We start from the raw sequence: 20,413 nt of genomic DNA, 5'->3' as shown, positions 1-20,413 counted from the left end.
CTTTCCCTACCGTGTTTTGGCAAAGTACAACACAAAAGCGTCAATACAGCACAGTAAGTCTATCTTGTTAAAATGTTGATATCACAACGCAAAAAAGTAAATTTTGCACATTTGTAAATGAATCGGATGTTAGAAAAGAAACAGCAAAACGATTTTGAGATTTTCACTTAACAACTTATTTTGTACAGTGCTATTAAACAAAAATCTGAAGTTCCTTTGAAAAAAAATAGTAAAAAAAGGATTTTTTACATACAACTTTTTATTCTAATAAATTCAATAGATAGCAATTATTATAATAAAATAATATGTCTATAGATATTGATCTTATTAACTTTAATAACAAAAGCAAAGTTTGCTGACTTATTTATTCAATCTGGATATAGCTAATTGCTTCTTTTGTAGAGTGCTTTCTCATTTTCGCAGATATTGCCACTGTTGGCACTGTCTTATACGAAAGCCGACGGACTGTGCACATGTAACATATACGAGTACAAAACCACAGATTAAGAACCGAAAGCCACACATTTTTTTTAATATATAATGGCAATGGTTAAAAAATTAAAACTAAGCACTAAGTACAGACTAAGCAATTTCGTTACAAACTTGTTCAACGATAATAATCCAGCACACAGCATGGGACAAGCTAAGAAAAGCCAATTATAATTTTTTTACCGGTTTTTGTTTAAATGGTGACCGAGTAACCACGAAGCTAATTCAATTTAAATTAGTAAGAAATATGTTCACAACCTAATTTATGTTATATACGCACGCTACTAAAGTATAGAGCTCATGTAAAAAATTAAAATTGACACTAAACATATTATAGTAAGGAGTAAGATATAAACTTCATCAATAGATAATAAAGTATTTTATTAACGAAGGTATCACACATATAACAACACTTTTGACAGGTTTTTCTTTAAAGTGACTGTAAATTGCGTACATAGAAAGAAAATCCATTTGTGCACAGCCGTGATTTGAACGAACGGCTTCCGGAGTCGCACGCTTTAACTAGGTCCACACTCTTCTTGGAATTAAAATTAAAGATACTTTTTTGTTAAAGAAAACAAGTTAGATTATAATCATTAACCGCATTGTAATACGTTTACTTTATTTTTAACATTACTATATGCAATATATCATCAACAAAAATATAATTTAAACATGTAATAACTTATTTATGAAATTTTGTCAGAGTGGAAAAAGATGTCTTTTTTAAATAACACGTCATAAACTAAGTTATGGTCATCATCACGAATTTCAACAGAAGGAATTTCAGCGTCATTATCTATAATTTTAGTATGAAAAGGACCACTGTCAGCAAATATGGCCACCATTTCATCTATAACTTGCTCTGGATCTATATTTGGATTAATATGAACATTATGTAATTTTGCAGAGATAGTAGCAGGTGGAAGTGTTAAATAGTCATCACTTATTTCTCGCACATCAGCCAGAGATATAATCTCTTCATTTCCGTAATCGACGTAGTGAACCTTTACAAGTGCTTTCTTTTGGTTGCATTGTAATATAATCGCCCTGTACCATTTACCATCATCTGGAAAAATTGCAACACAAGCCTTGTTTTCTAATATTCCGTTTAACGCGTTCATATTTAAACAATCTTGTTGAAGATTTCGATACATATTTTCGTATTGTTCGTTTTCATCTTCGTCAAATATAATGCTTAGTTCAACTTTATTTATACCGTTCAGTTCGGTAACTTTACACAAACATTCTGAGACCGTATTTTTCGGAAACTCTTTAAATTCATAGAAGTCCTCTTCAATAATTTTATTCCAATCAACGGGTCCGAAATTTTTATCTTCAGATGTAGTCACAGAATCAACAGAATTATCTAGTCCATCACTAGAATGGACAATGTAGTCGGGACCCGAATCTAAGTCTTCTACGGACTCTGTTTCTTTGACTTGAGTCGCATTTGAGGCATATACACGAACTATAGGTTTAGACCCATCCGTATATTGTGCTAACTCAAAATCGACTAAATGGTCATTGATCCAAAGTTTGTCAAATTTCAGTTCGATGGGAATAATTCCACCAATGGGGTCGCCACAAATTTTTACAAAACACTCTTTATCAACAATTGATTTGTGAATATAATCTAAGGATTTTGTATCCCACTGCTTGTCATTAGGCTTTATGCGACTCAGTACGCATTTGCTTGCTTGGATAGGGAACTGATAAAGTGCAATGCTTTTTCTAAGATTTTCAAAGGCACAAATCTCCTCGTTTCCGTAATCCACGTAGTGTATGAGACATGACGATGCTTCGTTGTTTACTTCCAAAACGCGGCCTCTATAAAATTGGTTGTCCAAAAAATATTGAGCGATACATGGTTCTCCAACTGACCATTTTGCAAATTTTGCTTTAGGATCAGGATCTTTGAAGCGCGTATACAAAGCTTTTTGGATAAGGTCCAAAGAGTCCTGCTGGTCAATGTCATGTAAATAAATTATACCGTTGTTGTCGATGTACCTAAAAAATAATTAAATTAAGCACTTTATCTTATATTTTCGATTGTGTTATTTTAATATACTGCTATTGTGTTATAAAATATAAAATTAGTTAACTTGGCCGAGCAGTGGTAAAATAAACAATTTTAATATGATAATATTTATAGGTGCTTTGGCCATTTAGATACATGGCAACCCTGTATAATGAAGTAGGGTCGGGTAGGCCGAAAGGTATGTAGAAAGGGGACAAGTTAAAAGATCCCATAACCGACGAGCATGCCTGGTGAATGTCATGAAAGTGGAAGAAGCGAAAGAGGTATGTCAGGACGGTAGCAGTAGGAGGACCTTGCCTACCCCTTCCGAAAAAAGGACGTGAATATATAAATAAATAAACATATATTTATAAAATAAATGTTGAGTAATTCTTAAAATATAACCTACATTGTCGGGATGATAAGTATATAATATGATCATACTAACGTGGGAACCACCCAGATCTCCTTTTTCTTAAATGGCTCCGGCGGCAACCAGTCTGATATTACTTCAAAGACAGTATCAGAAGACGGAAGTGCAGCATCAGCTTCTTGGATGTCAGTCATTTCTTGAGTGGTTTGGGGTGGATCGACTGTTGAAGATTTCGTTGGTATTGGTTCTAATTGCAGCCAGTCTCGAATTGAACCAGTCAAGTTTAGGAATGATAAATCACCCACTTGTTCCGAACCTTCTATTGTGGCCTGAAAACAATAAATTGTTGAGATTTTCAAGCACTAATTTTATTTGTGTACAGTAGAATCTTTATAACTTGAATGTCAAGGGAAATGTGCAAAACTTAACAAGTAGTTTGAGATACATATGATTTAAATACTGAAATTTCGACTTTCAGAGGCACGATTTTTATTTGTAAGGCCGAATTTGAAAAACAATTCAACCTACGTTTTGTAGTATATATTTTTGACATATTAATGAAGTAAACTGTATCCTAATCCTACACTAAAATATAAAAATCTGTGTTACTTAGAAAGTTTTATGAATTCATTGCAACTGTACAAGACAAAAACAATACAGTAGAAGCCCCAACATTTGGTTTTTGAATTATTACTCTTATTTCGGGAAATTCCAAGTCATTATATATTTTACTAACTGACGAAGTCTCCTTTTTGAAATTCCAATTATAGAGTATAAATATGTATTATCAATACTTCGAACAACATTTTGTTCGAGTTACAAATAGTTCGAGTTACAAATAATTCGAGAAACCGCGTATCTAGGGATTTATCGGAAGGGGGTGGGAATTTATAAGGATTTACTGAGGTTTTCGACTTAACGAAGTTCGAGTTATAGAGATTACACTGTATAACCTTTCTTACCATTTCACTTTTATCCGGTATTGCTAGGCCTTGGTCAACTATCTTGTTGTTAAGGCATCGCCATTCTGAAATGTCTGGATCAAGTGCGCCCCCAGGAGTCGTGTGGTAAACCCATAATTCGACGGGCATACTCTTGCCCTTAAACTTGCCCGTCTTAGTAATAAATATTCGGGAATATGCTTCAAGCAATTCCCCTAAATACTCTTTTGTTACGGAGGGCCATTCTTGCCCCGCCGGCATTATTCCAAAGAGGTGACACAAAATGGCTCCATCTCCAATAGATGCGAACTTTTCTGGGAGCACTCTTAAACCATTCAAGGGCACAGTTTCCACATAGGCAAAGTCACAGTAGAAAACTTTAACATTGTTATCTATAATTTCTAATATAGCGGCCCGCCGCCATGTTTTTGACGAATTTGAAAGGTTGCAGCATCTATCGCCGAGATTCCAATTGTCTTTGGGTTTCAGGTCTGTTTTATTTGTGTAATACTTTTGAATGTTATCAAATAATTCATTAAGAGCCGTTTGCTGTTGGACCAATGAAACGTAAATTTGCGAAGGCGAATTATAATTTAGTATTTTCACTTCTAGTCGCAGTGGACCTTTATTTATTGCTTCGAAAGATGATTCAGATTTACTGTTATCTTGTTCTTTAACTATCTTTTCGGGTAAGTTGGTTAACTTTTTGTGATATTTGTCGTCTATGTTATCTTTGAACATTGTTAGTCTAAAAATATATATTGTAAATTAGGTAACAATAATTAAATATTTATATACATCTTATTTAATTAAAATTAAGTAAAAAAATAATAAGAGTTTGTTGCTGACCATTATTATTTTAAAGAATTCGTCAAACATTAAAAAATATAAAATGCAATTTTGCAAAATAGTTTATAAATCTAATATTTCAATCGCAAAATATTATTATAAAATAATATTAGAAATAATTTCACAATATACATTAGATACCTCAAAAGTAAAAAGATCGCACATTTAAAACTCACCCAAATGCGATAGCATATTTGTGATGGACCACTAGCTCATTGATACAGACAATTTCTTCATCATCATCAGATGATGTTCTGAAAAGCTTAACGCCAAGAGAGCCATGTGACCGTGCTTCCTCCACTCGCAATTTCAATAAGCAATCCTCGAATTCCTTCAGAAGCTTTACAGATTCGGGACTCCATTTCCTGTTCACTGGTGTAATGCCCGCCAAGTTACATTCTGTTGCCTAAAAGTTTATGTTTCTTAAATATATTGTGGATTATATCCAGATAATATAAAGCGTCGGATTACATATTTCTTTCACAAATTATAATTTCATTCGAACCCCATCGTACTTAAAACTTTATTCTTATGTATTTTGATATATTAAAAAGAGTGAAATATTATTATGTTTAAGTTTGTACTAAATTCTAGAAAGGAGTTTTGTTAATGCAGTATTATATTTTTTTGTAAATGTATCTTAACCATTAGGCTAACAGGACTAAAAGTGCAGCAACTAAAGTTTTCTATACGCTTAACTTAGATTTTATTAAATGCTTACACTAGGAAGTGCTTTAATAATTATCCTAAAATAATGTTTAATACCAGAGCCTGCCGTGTAGTGTGTCTCGCCGTGAGTCGTCGCAGCTCATCCCAGTGTACAAGTAAAGTCCATCCCGAGTCAAGTAAAAATACGCGAACGCGCCCGTGACCTGGAAGTCCACAGATGCGTGCACGTTCCCAACGACCAGCGCTACGTACGCCATATTTCTCAACGTTCACGGCGCACACCATATCTATAATTTATTAGAAAATAATTGTGGGGATATTTAACAACGTTTAACGATACTTACACGCACAAAGTATTTTTTTTATGGTGAAATATAGCAGCCACAATTAATATGAAAAAGTTACATAAAGCGTGCGCATCTAACAAGAAAATAATAGCAATATAGCGGACGTAGTAACTTCTTAAGTTATACTGACCGACTCATGGCGGCTGATTGAGAATGTATATTGATGCATAAAAATTCAAACACTTGAGGCAAACCGACACTTGAATCTTGTGTTATTGAATATGCTTAACACTAGACCAGTTAAATGAATTTTCCATAATTAGCAAGAACTCAAAAATTTATATTTTTATATTGATAAATTAATTACTAGAATATATAACATCATTAGAAATCTCACCTTTTTCAGGTAGGTATATAATTCCTGTTTGATTGTTCGTACTGAACTCTTGTTCTAACTCATTACACACATCTTGATAGACTGTTTGAAGATGGCACTAAAAAATACGTACATAATCAATACATAGAAAATTGTTGCAATTTATGATGAATATAATTTGTCTACGGCAAATACTAACTGATAATGATAAAGATACACTATATATTTTAAAATGTTTATGTCATATTCAATTACAATTTTCTTAAAAATTTAATAATCAGAAAATAAACTCACCATACGGACGAAGAAGCGATCCGGACTCTCAATGTGAGTGATGCAGACTTCAACCTCACCGTCTCGTTGGAAATGATAATTATTATCGAAAATTTTAAGTTTTTCTTTAAGTTGAGGAAGCTTTGCATACTATAACAGAATGATAAACATATCATTTATTACTAATGAAACACACACACACAGAAACAAACAAAATAATAATCATTTTTAAGGAATAAGGTACATTTTAAGTGTGTATTGTGTGTGTGTTGTGGTTGTAACTGGCCCTGGCTCAGCATTATTCTGCGAAGTAGACGTGTTCCACAGCGCTGGTCCTTCTGCCAGAGACCACAACATTTAATTTATATTCAATGCATTTCCATTTTATTTCGGATAACATGCAAGTTTTTATGTATATTTAATTATAATAAAATTGATCAAAAATTGATTTTTTTAAATGCTGGTTGTATAATTATATCTAATTTTAATTGAATTCCACATTGACCTAATAGTTAAAAATAACAAATTATGCTAATTTAATTAACAAAAGTTCAATAATGATCAAAAAAATCATATTGCTGCAAATACAAACCATCCTAAACGATGATTTTCGATACAATTAAATTACTTTTTAACTAAAAATATGATATTATTTCTCACTCGTTGTTGTGCTCACTTCGGTTAGAAACAACGCGAATTAATTATTGTAATAGAAAAAGTGCAACGCGCTGGCGCAGCGCCGCGGTCGCGTTACAATGAATCGTTGACCTAATAATTCTTATTGCGCAATTAATTAAGGCGAGATATTGTCTTTATAAATCTAATTATTATATTAAATTTATCATGTAATCTCCAAATAATATTTAAACCCAAAACGAGCACTTACTAGTCAATGAACTAAAAAAGGAAAGAGCCCGATGCGCAGACCTGGAAACAATCGTCTATCAACTCAAGGAACGAATAGCCCAGCTCGAACGAAAATTAGATCAGCCCATAACACAAAAGGATGAGGCAGCCGCTTAATCAATTCATTATGAGACGGACGATGAAGAACTGGCTAAAGAAACGGAATGGGTGCGACAAAAAAGCAGAAAGAAAATTAAACTAAACACCTCCGCATCAACCATGAAAGAAGTTTCTAATAATGAAGTAACCAAAGAAAAGCGCAAAACGGAACCCCTTCCACCCCCGATTGCCGCCGAAAATGTGATGGAATACCAATCTTTTTACGATTCTTTACTTAAAAAAGAATTAAATAGAGACTCTTTCACAGTGCAAATGCTTAGAAATGGTTTGGTGAAGATGTGTAAAATGTACTGCAAATCATCACACCGTAGACTGTAACAAGCCACGAGACGCGAAGCCGAAGTGTGTTCAATGTAGCGAGTCACATCCAGCTAATTGCAGAGGCAGTATGTAGCAAAAGAATTACAGAAAGTGAGAAACGTCCTGAATCAAAATCAAAGACTGAAACGGGCAAAACTGGAAAAAATTGGTTTTAAAGAATGTTTCCTTTGCTCAGATAACTAAAGGTACCAATAATCTATCCTCAACACAGCAAAATGGCACACAGGCATAGCCGAAAAGATTAACAACATACTTTCATTATTGACATCATTTGATGAAAGGCCTACAAAACTAAAAAGTGGCACCAAAATAGCAGCTTCTAAACGTCTTAAGCATTATGTCCTTAAAAATAATGGCATGGAACGCAAATGGGCTTTTAAAACACCATATGGGGTTCATATAATTCTAAACCATGAAAACATTGACATCTATTTGGTATCTGAAACACATTTTACAAGTCATACATACAACTTTAAGGATATAAAACCTACCATGTTCTTCACCCAATAAATCCAGTGGGGAAAGTACATGAGGTCTGTAAATATCAAAAGAGGATATTCAGGCTTTGGCTGTGAGTTTATCAATGAAGCGGTTTTATTAACAATATCATCTATCTACTGCCCACCAAGACATGCATTTTAGTATGACCAGTACAAAATCTTGCTAGAAAGTCTTGGAAATAGATTTATGTTGGGAGGTGACTTCAATGCGAAACATACCTACAGGGTATCAAGATTAATTTCCACTAAAGGAAAAGAACTGTTCAATGCTATGAAAGATTTGAGGTGTGATGCAATTTCGACAGGAAAGCCTACATACTGGCCAACAGACACTAATAAAATACCAGATATGTATAGACTATAAATTTCTTAATATTTAGAGAAGTATCACCAAATGTTCTCTAAATAGAGGAAGTCTATGATATGAACTCTGATGACTCGCTAATCTTATTCACAATTGTCGAAGACCCTATCTCTTGCTAACCCGCATACGGACAGCTTCAAAATTCATCTTGAAGATATGGTAGATCTAAGAGTAGCTTTAAAGACTGAGGAACATTTAGAATTAGAAGTAAATAAAATTTACAAAAAACATAGCCCCAACTAAGCAACTAAGGAGAGAGATCAAAATACATAAAGACACTTCAGTAAAGAGATACCTAAACCAACTAACTTCTGATGGTTCTACCAACTACTCCATCTGGAAAGCGATAAGAAATAGCAAAAAGGCTACATCACATATTCCTCTAGAGTCTAATGGGAATTGAGCTGCAATTAACATACAAAAAGCGAGGTTTGCTGTTCATCTAGAATAAATATTTCAAATCAATGAAGAAGATTCACTTGACTTCGAGGAAATATCATTAGAAGAACTAAAAATTCGTCGCTATCAGTACAAAATAAATTATTGATCTACATACAAGTCCTGACACCTGTATGGACTTATGGTTGACAGCTGTGGGGCTGTACCAGTAATAGCCACATCCAAGTAATCCAACGATTCCAAAACAAAGTGCTGAGGGGAATAGTCAATGCTTCCTGATACATTCGCAATTACGACCTTCATCGGGGCCTTAATATAGAGGACATCATCACTATAATCTTCCTATTAATAGAGACTAAGTAGTGTTATTGGACACTACCTTATGTTAAATATCCTTTTTAGCAAATTAGGTTAGATTTAAATTACTTATTAGTCTTAAGTAGGCTAGGGCGTAATGTTCAATGATGTCTCAAGTAACATGGAGAAAAAATTCTCACCGGCAATCTATTAGGCAAATAGGCTCTTGAGTGGAATACAAGGGCATGAGCAAGGCTAACTCCGTGTTCTAGAGTGGTCACATCAACTTCTAGAGTAACGCTTTCAGCCGCCATTGAGCGAACGTGTCTCACATTTATCACGGCTTGTTTGCTGAAAAATAGATTAAAAATATATAGTTATTCATATAAAGAAATTAATTTAAACTATGAAGGTATGTTAATATTTATTTATTAACACTTGAACACACAGAGGCAGTTTATCGTTCATAAGTTCTTCCAGGCAATCCGTACTAAAAGACAGCAGTAGACTTCCAAAACTGAGGGTTATTTAAGGAAGTTTTTATCGAGCACCATCACTATGTGGAACAGCTACCTGCTGAAAGATTTCCTAACCAATTTGACTTAGGGTCCTCCAAAATAAGAGCGTACCAAATCTTAAAAGGCTGGCAACGCAATCCCGAGCTCTCTGGGATTTTGAGTGTCCATGGCCATGTCATTTAACATCAGATGATCGTCGTGTCCGGTTGCCCCCTCTTCTTAAAAAAAGGGGCCTAATATTTAAGAGGACGCGAATATACCAAATGATACCAGTGGCGCTACACCTTGTAGGCCTGGCCTTAGCTTTCGGTACCTGTTTCGTGATCATTTGTTTTTTCTAATAGGCAAGTAAGGCCTGGCACACGCCGTTGACTTGCCGCATCATCACGATGTTTGCGTTCATCGAACGAGCGAATGTAAAATGTGTATGTACTAAAAGTGTATAGCTGAACAGCCGGGATTGAACCTATATAAGGAAATGCGTCATGCATACCCAACCCTACCTGATGTTTCAAGTATCTTAATCTCAACATAGAGTCATTTACACACAATATTACAGTAATTTAAATCACTTACTTGTCAACAATATTCTGTATGAGGAAAGCGTCGTCCCTGGTCCAAGTACCATTCTTTGGTTGACAATTCGCGAGACAGCAGTTTATAGCGAAAGGGGGTGGGGAATGTACGCGAGCGGGTGGAAGAACACGCAACCTTAAATTAATGACGAAAATATAAACACCCTAAACAAAATGGTGTTATAAGTTTGACGTATCAGTATTCGTTAGAAGCTGATCGAGATAGTTGTCAGCAACGGTTTATCACATTCTATAATTATTTAAATAACGACCTATGGTCGTTAGCTGTTGAGAAAAATTTCCAGTATTACAGTGTAAACTCCATGTAATGTCCCTCGATTTGAAGACGAAGTCCCTAAAGCGTCGAAATCAATTGGCTTTGGTTGGTTGGCTTGTCTTCCATACAATGATACACTCTACATAGCATTACACCCATTCTCAATAACGACAAAAATTGAGTAATTAAGTACTTTTTTAAGTTGCTAATATTAGTAGACTTTTGTCGTTTTATTATCCTAGCTCGCAATAAACTCGACTGTCGGCATCATGCATACGAACTTTCTAAGAAATTCGTTCTTTTGTTTATAAATTGGCATTGCTTGCACGTGTAGACTGTTGTAGACCATGAATGAGTAGGAGTCGGAGTCATGAGTAGGAGTCATGGATTATCTATACGTTTTTCTTCTCTCCGTTTAAAGACAACTCTCTATAACGCCATAAATTGCACAGTCCCTACTCTTTGGCTTACCACATTAAGATTTTTTTTTTTGGGACATGTATACAAAAATTAATATTTGACATGTTAAAATGTGCTAATATTTTATACAATAATAGCCTTCTTTATAAAATTGTTATTGCATTGAATTTAAACTAATGTATTGAATGATTTTTAAAAGGCTTCTAGGCTGTCCTATTATATCAAGGCACTGTCAGTAGGGATACAATTTTTCGCTAAAATCGAATTTTAGTTTTAATATAAACTTATAACATTATCGAATAATGTGAAAATTAAGAACTAACTTGTCGATAGTAACAATTTCAGTGGCTCCAAAATCGAAGGTGAACACGCGGTATTTAGTATGTGAGTTCTTGCGATCAATGCTCACAATACGACATCGAAGCCACAAATCGTCTGCATTGTTGTGCATTAAATATATTTTGCCTGTAAAAATAAGTTTTATAGAAGCCAATAGTTTTTGTTTAAAACGCAAAAAAAAATACGGTTTTTGTTATTCACTCTTTCATAGTTAAAACAATTTTTATAGATAAAAAAATAGTAAAATAATTTTCTGTACTAAATGCTTCAATAACTGCAAGCTGTGGTTAATGTGTATTTCCTAAGCTGTAGAAAAACTATACAACCCAAGGGGCACGGCAAGATTTTTCATACTAATATTTCACGCAAAGTACATAAATACATGAATATAAAACAAACCTTCAGCAATATGATTCGGTGCGGGCCTAGGAAAGGTAATGGGGTTTCGAAACTCCTGCAGCAATTCCTGTACCCGCGGTTGAAGGCATGCTCTTTGTACGAAGAAGTTGTGAGGATCGATTATATGCGAGATGTATATGACTTCTTGACTTCCTGAAAAAAATTACCACAAAAATAATAAAATATGGTAATAAAAAAAATATAATAAGCGGCCTTCTATGCTTGACACACGTCTTCGATTGACAGTGTTGAGAGTGCAAGTGAGGTGGTGGGTTCGAATCACGGATCTGCAGCGATTTTTATTGTATGTACGCATTTAACGTACCGTACGTTATATGCGTTACGAACGAAAACATTTAGACGTAAAATGTTTTTAAGGTAGGCATTAAAATTAGCTTCATATTAGTTATTAGTTTTAAGACAATTAATTACTATCAATATTAAATTCTTGAATTCAAAAAAAAATATAATTATTAAACTATATTAGTTTTAACTTACCTTCCTTGAGCTTTGGGTGCTGACTTTTCGGAAAGGGCGAAACCGGCTGAACAATCGGCTTAATGAATTGTTCAACTGTAAAATTTCAGTTTAAACATTACTATTTACTTAATAAAATTAATGCAATTAAAATACTTTAAATTATGTATTTTAAATGTATCATATTTTAATTCAGTAAATTTATGTTCATAACCAATATAGAACTGGTTCACTCAAATACAATATTACACAAGGTGTTTTATTACTTTTCAAATCTTAGAAAGATTATTTAGGATTAATAGTCTCTTAAAGACTTCGAATAGCGTATTGACAATTTATGATTTTTTTTAATGGGCCGCGTCACTCGGCTAGAATGGGCGTTTTTCGAGGCACAAGGATGCGAGACTCGGACCTCGGGTGGACCGGCGCGGGGTGGTCGATCGCCTGAAGAGCAGTACGGAAATACAAAGTAAAGGATCACGCATTCCCCGGTGAAGGCGGTTTTTGTACCCTAATCTGATTGGTATTGACAATTCTGACCTCAATTGCTTTTATGTTTTCCATTACTATTTTTTTATGTAATTTCTGCTCTTATATAATTTATGGGCGAATGTGTCATATTTTTAAAGACTAGAGAAATAAACTTAAGACTTAGACTTAAAAAAACTTAATATGCATGCAAGTTTAGAGCTATAAATATATTCAAGCCGTCATTTTAATGCCACCACTTACATCCACTTTCCGTTGTCGCTTCGCTGTTGGAGGAGTTGACGGAAGAGAAAGATCCACTCTTTGAGCGGTACGTCGGCGCATTCCTATACAATATTAGCTTTGTCGGCTCCTTTTTCTTTTCCACCTGACGTACATCTGAAATTGTCAAATATAAATGTCACCGTAAAATTTTCAATACAGAGTATAATCTATTTCGCGGTAATTAAATTTAGAATTTAAAACATTGTAATTGCTTGATTGTGATGCATTGCTCACAATGAATCGCGTTATTTTTTGACACATTATGTCACTCCTACCATAAATCCTCTTCAACAATCCAGTTTGAGTTAAAATATGACGCCAGCAAGGATACCACAAAATTTCTATGTTTTATTAAAAAATTCAACATTTAACGTAGAAAGAAAAATTGAACTTCTAGATTTGCCAAAACTAGAATAAATCGGTAAAGAAGACTATTTAAAATCGGAATTGATATTGAAATTACGTGGTAAGCTGCTTGATAACTTAAATACATTATGAAATAGATAGCACTCCTGCACTTTACTTTCTTTTATAACTCTTGTTCTAAATCGTTCTGAAAGAGATCGCTTAAAAATTGTTAAACGTTACACCTGTAAACCTCACCTCTTACTATCTTTGGGGGGTAAACCGCTGCGCTCGGAGCTGGGGGCACTTCTATACCCTGCTCTTCCAATTCGCTGGTCGTGCAAAGTTTGTATGCAGAAGCACTTGTGCCTTCCAAATTTACATAGCCCTCCACTTCATCACATATTTTTTCATTGACAGTGACCCTTGAACCAAATATATATATAATAATATTGGTAATGCATGAAACATGGAGTAACATTAATTCTAATTGAAGTATATGTCGCTGCCAACTAGCTTAACTAGCCGTTCAATTAACAGTCTAGCCGTTTAACTAGCGGCCTGAAAGATGGTCAGCCAGTTGATCGAAGAGCTAGGCAAATGACTTGTATCGATGACGTTTCATTACTTGCCTTGCCTGTTGACTGTTAATTAAAATTAAATTTCACTTTCTGCCACACTCAAACTTGTAACGAAACTCTTCTAACTGTCAATATGGCGTCGGCAAACCACAACTTTGATGGCGTTTTCCAAAGTGTCATGAAAAACAACAAGTACAATTGAAGAGTGTAGTGACAAAATGTGAATTTGACTTAAGCAATTTAATTTTAAAAGAAATGTTTTTTAATGTCATGTTTCATCTTTTTTATTTATGCCAAATAATAACTGTAGCGTACGAATAGCCTAAGCATTAGCCATCCATTTTATTAAATATTGTAACAAACGCTACGGCTAAATATCTTTGAGGCCCTTTGTTAAACGGCTAGGCTGTTACTTGAATGGCTAATTAAGCTAGTTGGCTGCGACATATACATCTTAAAGGTATATGAGTTAAAATAACTAACTTAAGTTAATCTAGTCACCAAAACTTACTTTTGATGTTTTTTTTTTTTTTAAATAAATAAACCCTCTACTCCCCTGCCATATTGTCCAGGGACTTTTTATACCACATTTTTTCCAAAAATAAAAACAATATACATTTAATTAATTCTACTAGTTCGCGAATGGCAGGCGTCGCGAAATACGCCCCGGCTGCATCGGTAATATTTTTATTTAGAATATTCATGGGCGAGCCGGGGCGCAATTCCTCGCGAGACCCGCTCTTTCGGTTGTCCACCTGATGTTAACTGATACCACCCATCAACACTCAATGCCGGTAAGGCTCGCTAATGTGTTGGTGGCCGATGCTGGCTTTGGCTTTAGGGACAGTGTCTTAGAAGAGAGGAGTACATTTTATTATTTAATTACATCAGTTCAAAGGGGGGCGACATCCACAGAGAAAAGTAATGCAATAACATAAACATAGGTGAGAATGAAGTATTTAACTGAAAACTTACTGAATGATATCGTCTACATCGACTTTTTCCAAATACCAGGGCTGATTTAAGATATTCTTTGCATCCTCTAACACAGCTGCCCAATTAACCTAAACAAAGTATTATTATTATTATTAAATATATATTATGTTGTATTTTAAATTTTTGTCGTGTTTATTTACAGCTGTTTATAATTAATATTTAAATATTTTTTTTTATAATAAACACAGAACCCTTTTATAATTCAATAAGTTGAATTTAGATTTATTATATAATATATAACTTTATGTAACCACAACTAACCAAATAAACATACTGAAAACCTAATTGCAGTACAATCATTAAAATTATTTGTAAGCACTAAACCATCTCTAAATAGTTTTTAAAGTCTTATTTAAAAAATATACAAGTCAGAGAGTCCGGAGTCTATTACATTATCATGTAACTGTCGCAGTAAAGTAGTTAAATCAGAGAGTTAATTGAATTTCTGGACAGTTAATTAAAAATCTATATTCAATCAAGTCGCTAAAGTTCCGTCAGATAAGTGAGTGAATGAAACGTTTAACGAGATTCCCAAACATTCCTAGGCAACAAGACTAACCTAACCCAACCATTTAGGTACATAATAAAACAAAACACGGAATTTCCAAGCTCTCAGTTCTTCACGATCACACCGAAATAACAATAACAAATGAAATAATCATGGAGGAGTCTTGTTTTACATTGTTAATCAAAACTCTGGCTTTCGGTCAGACAGATAGTTAAACGTTTTCGACGCTGCTTTATTTAAATCAAAATGCTAGCGAATTGATTGAATATCGATATTTAATTAACTGTCTAGAGATTCAATTAACTGTCTGATTTAACTACTTTACTGTGACATAACTAATAGTATGCTTATAAACACAAACATATTAGTGTTGACATAGAGAAGTGCTAAACCGTCCCTCTTAATCTTACCTTTTGAAGTTCTGTATGATCAATATTTTTGACAATGTTTAAAAATTGAGTTGTCTTCTTGATACCATTCTCAACATTATTTTTGAGCTCCAACAATGATTTCTTATTCAATGTTTTAATTTCTATTATATTTGATGTAACTTCATCCTTCTCCGCTTTGATTAGTGAAATTAATTTAGAGTAATGTTGTTCTACTTGATTTAACAATTCTGAATAATAAGATTCACTTTGAATGCTTTGAAGCAAATTTCCAACATCCTGTAAAGAAATATATAAAATAAATGCTATTTTACAAAATTTCTCTGTGATATAAATATTATCTGTGCAAAAAATGGTGCTTATAAATATATTAGGTCCTTACATATGAAATTGGCGTTTTGTATGGGAGGAATAAAAAGACGAATATTTTAAAATATAATACAAATTTAATTAATCAAAGTATGAACCATTGTTTTCTATGCACTTTATCCATCTCATAGGTAGTTCATTGATCCCTTTACTAAAAAAAACAGTCGGACGGGAATCAATAAAATCTGTGAAGGCGATTTGGACTGCCCCATCAGAGTTAATTTTTTTCCCTTGTAATATTTGTCCCCCTTCCGTAATTTGTTGGAGCAAGGTCCGGGGAGTACGGAGGATGTCTTAGACATTCCAATTGAAGCTCTTATAATTTGGTAGCCGTCTGTTGTGCAGTGTGTGGTCTAGCGTTGTCGTGAAGTAGCAGTGGCGTGGAGCGATTGACCAGCCTAGGTTGTTTAGCCGCTAGCTTTTCCATCATGGTTTGCAATTGCTGACAATAGACATCTGCCGTAATAGTCTGGCCAGATTTGAGAAAACAGCAATGAACAATACCGGCACTAGTCCACCAAACGCTTAAAAGTAACTTTTTTGGGGTTAATTTTCGCTTGGGGCAGGATTTGGATGGCTGGCCAGGATCCAATAATTGCGCTGAGCGCTTCCGATTATCGTAAAGAATCCATTTTTCATCACAGGTAATGATTCGGTTTAAAATACCTTCATTATTGTGCCGGTTCAGTAATGTAACGCAGCAGTCGACGCGCGTTTGCCGGTTTGCTTCAGTCAGTTCGTGAGGTACCCACCTTTCAAGCTATTTAATCTTCCCAATTTGCTTCAAGTGAATTAAAACAGTTATATCACTATCACCGCAGCCTGCAGCTAACTCGGACGTGGTTTGCGATGGATCGGCTTCCACAATAGCCTTCAAAACTTCATTATCAAATTGGGTCTCAGGCCGTCCACGGGGCTTGTTCTGCAGGTGGAAATTTCCAGAACGAAAACGTTGGAACCAAAAACGAACTGTGTTTTCTTTTGCAACATGACCGCCATACACATCATTCACCCTTCGAGTCGTTTCCGCAGCACTAGTGCCACAGCGGAACTCGTACTCGTAAATAATGCGATACTTTAAGTTTTTCATTTTGCCAAATGAGTGACGCAAAAAGAAAAAAAAACAAATGAATGACGGTCATCGAAGCACAAATACATGAGTAAATAGCTGTACAAATTTGAATTTGAAATTCCTAACCAAAGAGGTATTTGAGGTCAAAGTGGCCAGTACGACAAAACGCCAATTTCATATGTAAGGACCTAATATATACATGATGAATATATAAGAGTACTTACAACAGCAGTCTTTGTAAGTCTTCTGTAAAGCTCATCAACTTTAGGTGTTGCTTCTTTTATTTCAGCTAGAAATTGTTGATTCTGAAAATGAATAGTTTGTTATCTAATGTTCAGTATACATACATTGACACTTTAACCCGACATGAAAGAAATTTACATTTCTACACATCTTAATTGCATTGCAAGCATTTTTTTAAATGTGTAAGTCTCCCGTACATAAAAGATAATAAGATTATTAAAGGGTACAACATGATGAACCATAACATAAAAAAAATTATACCTCTTGTTGAATGGAGACAAAATCATGATCCTTGCACAATTTCCCATCGGGAAGAAGTAAACAGTCAACACATATTGGTTTTTTGCATGTCTTACAGTAATATTCCAAGAGTCTATTTTGATGCAGTTTGCAGTTGCTTTCATCAAATTTCACTCCTGAAACATAGAGTAAACTAAATAACCAACTGTTTTTAAAAACTACAAATATACATATAAGAAAAAAAAAGTTATTAGTTGAGCCAATATCAAATGTCATATAAGGCATTAGTTAACACACCTATTTGAGTTAAAAAAATAATACTTATAAAAGGTTGTTGCTAGTTACAAATCATAGCATCCTGCTTCGTTTTAAAAGCAAAAATAAATTCGAAAAAGAATGTAAATGGTACTTACCTAGATTTTGTAAAACATGGTTTTTAAAAATTATGAAATTCTTATGAGATTTATTAAAGCAAGGAACACACAAAATTGTATCACATTGTTGACAGACTTTATCACTTGGACTCCGGCATTCAGTACATTCACCTAAAACAGCAATAAAGAACTTTGAGATTTTAAGATATAGGCTGTATACAGAATAATGACCATCCTTGCAATTGACAATATTTTTTTTGGTATTGTAAAAAAACTGTAAGTTAAAGATAAACTATTTTTTTTTAATACTATTATTTGGCACCAAAACATTGTGTCCAAGTGGTAACCACAGCAAGAGCCATAGCGACAGCATATCCAAGAAAATGTGAATACAGTGATAGAAAAGTTACCAAACTGGAGGAAGGTATGCCATGGATTTAAACTTGTGCACTGCTAAAGGATATAATATATATGTACTTATTTTAGACTGGTACCTTCAGCTGTCTTAGTACTTTTGATGATAGCATCCAGGTCAATAAAGCATGGCATTTCAATTTTTTTGTTTCCCTTATTAGACTGTAAAATACGAAATATAAGAATTACAATGGTATTCATTATGTAGAGCTTTTTTTAATAATAAAATACTTTATTATTAGTAGTCATCTTAATTAAGTCCAAAATCATCTCTTATTAATCTTTATTACTTTTTATAATAAGTTAGGAATATAATATTACCTGGCCTGGCAAACTGTGTACCATCTAATAGTCAATGAAGAAGTGAAGTGTGTGTGAAGAAGTGTTACACATTAGCTGAACCTAATTTATAATTTTATGAATGTCATACAAATAAATATTAAGTTGACTACTATCACTGAATTGCAATACTCAGTGTTACAATGTGCCCTGATTTGTTGTATAAATTAATAAAGTAGGTATATTATAATAAATGATAATAATATATTTTGCTTAGTTTAAACTAAATAAACTATAAAACACACAAAGAACCAATATATATGTCAATCCTTTTGCATTACTGACATTATTCTACATTTTTGGGATGGAGGCAAATACAAAAATCATGATAATCAGTCATTCTCAAGTTATAAGTGCTCTAATAAACCAGACTTTGTTTCACATATTAGGATTAGGTAAGATACCTTAAGATGTTGCAGTGTGAGTTCTCCCAACATGAATACATTAACTGGGAAAAATTTGTCAAATTCTGACTTATTTTTCAACATAATGGCCCGTTCTTTTTGACTGATTGTCATCTCTTGCTGGCATATCTTGCAGTCCAAAGGCTCCTCAAATTTTAATATACTGCATACACAGTTATGGCACATGGTATGACCACATGACAAAACAATAGGCAGGTTTCCATATCCTTCAGGCGATAGTGCTGAAATCCATCAATATTACTACTCTACTAGTTCTACTAACAGTAGAACTGGTAGAGTATTATAGAATATACATGTTGTTAAACTAGATATCATTACATGAGTAGTGTTTAAATTCTGCTAAGCATTGCAATTCAAGATAACTCTTATAAGTATTAATTACAATTAATTTTATACATTCTCTAAAATAGTTTATGAATTTATGATGTTAAAAGAATAACATCAAATATATTTTCTTGGTGTTAGAAATTCTTTAAACCGCTAAACTAAATTGAACACAATTTAAACAAACTTTATTTAAAAAACAAAAATGCGCATGCATGCAATATTTACAGACACATTCACTATCTCCTATACTTTTGCAGTTGTATTTAAATATGAAGCGCCACATTATACTTTGAACTCACCCTTCAGATAGTAAAGTTGGCAGCAATTAGGACAGTATTTACTTGTACTGTCCATTTTAAAGCATAATATATTTGAAAAATATTAATTTATCCTCTCGACAGTTGAAAATTTGTTTATCTTGTTAAAGTTTAAAATATGGCTGCTCCCCGCTCCAACTACCAAATAGTATATAGAACTAACACTCTATATTGCATAATATAATCTTAGCTTAGTTTAATCACTTTGTTTTTAACAATAAACAAAAACAAAAAACTAATGCCGAGAAAGAAAGCTTTCTCGGTATCACTCGGGAACACAGAGTAAGATGGGTTTAGAGAACACTCTGTCTATGAGTTTCATATGAAATGTTAAAATAATATTTTAAAGCAACAAAATTTTTAAGATGAGATTCAGAAAAGATATTAAGCGGGTATTTTGACTTTGTTTTTCTAAGTTACCCAAAGTAAAGCCAAGTTTATTTTTGTGATAATATCCACTTCAAAATTTAAAGTGATTGCTTAAAGTATACAAACGCTATGAAAATAGCTGAACTATTTATAACTGATTCAT

General features: G+C 33.7%; 1 protein-coding gene across 1 annotated transcript; it reads right to left on the bottom strand.

Moving 5' to 3' along the window:
• Positions 1 to 620: 620 nt before the first annotated feature.
• Positions 621 to 20,163, bottom strand: LOC123708265 (RING finger protein 17). The gene is made up of 22 exons (XM_045658899.1): positions 19,864 to 20,163; positions 19,217 to 19,458; positions 18,554 to 18,635; positions 18,099 to 18,230; positions 17,707 to 17,861; positions 17,427 to 17,507; positions 15,783 to 16,040; positions 14,844 to 14,932; positions 13,546 to 13,712; positions 12,922 to 13,056; positions 12,211 to 12,285; positions 11,713 to 11,865; positions 11,298 to 11,439; positions 10,279 to 10,413; positions 9,385 to 9,535; positions 6,299 to 6,427; positions 6,026 to 6,122; positions 5,438 to 5,628; positions 4,849 to 5,078; positions 3,845 to 4,571; positions 2,958 to 3,211; positions 621 to 2,499 (listed from the first exon to the last, which is right to left on the bottom strand). The coding sequence occupies exons 1-22, from the start codon at positions 19,916 to 19,918 to the stop codon at positions 1,179 to 1,181; spliced, it is 5,001 nt and encodes a 1,666-aa protein (XP_045514855.1). The 5' UTR covers positions 19,919 to 20,163; the 3' UTR covers positions 621 to 1,178.
• Positions 20,164 to 20,413: the final 250 nt, after the last annotated feature.

Source organism: Pieris brassicae, chromosome 4 (assembly GCF_905147105.1).
Source record: "Pieris brassicae chromosome 4, ilPieBrab1.1, whole genome shotgun sequence".
NCBI lineage: Eukaryota > Metazoa > Arthropoda > Insecta > Lepidoptera > Pieridae > Pieris > Pieris brassicae.
The sequence above is the reverse complement of the archived record's forward strand: the minus strand, read 5'-3'. Positions and strand labels throughout refer to the sequence as shown.

What these genes read in the sequence shown, in the direction of transcription:
- LOC123708265 (XM_045658899.1), bottom strand. Translation starts at nt 19,918, where the DNA reads ATGGACAGTACAAGTAAATACTGTCCTAATTGCTGCCAACTTTACTAT. An exon ending in CCATGTTTTACAAAATCTAG is followed by an intron (nt 17,862 to 18,098) that starts GTAAGTACCATT and finishes TCTATGTTTCAG; the next exon opens with GAGTGAAATTTGATGAAAGC. An exon ending in ACCGAATCATATTGCTGAAG is followed by an intron (nt 11,440 to 11,712) that starts GTTTGTTTTATA and finishes TTATTTTTACAG; the next exon opens with GCAAAATATATTTAATGCAC.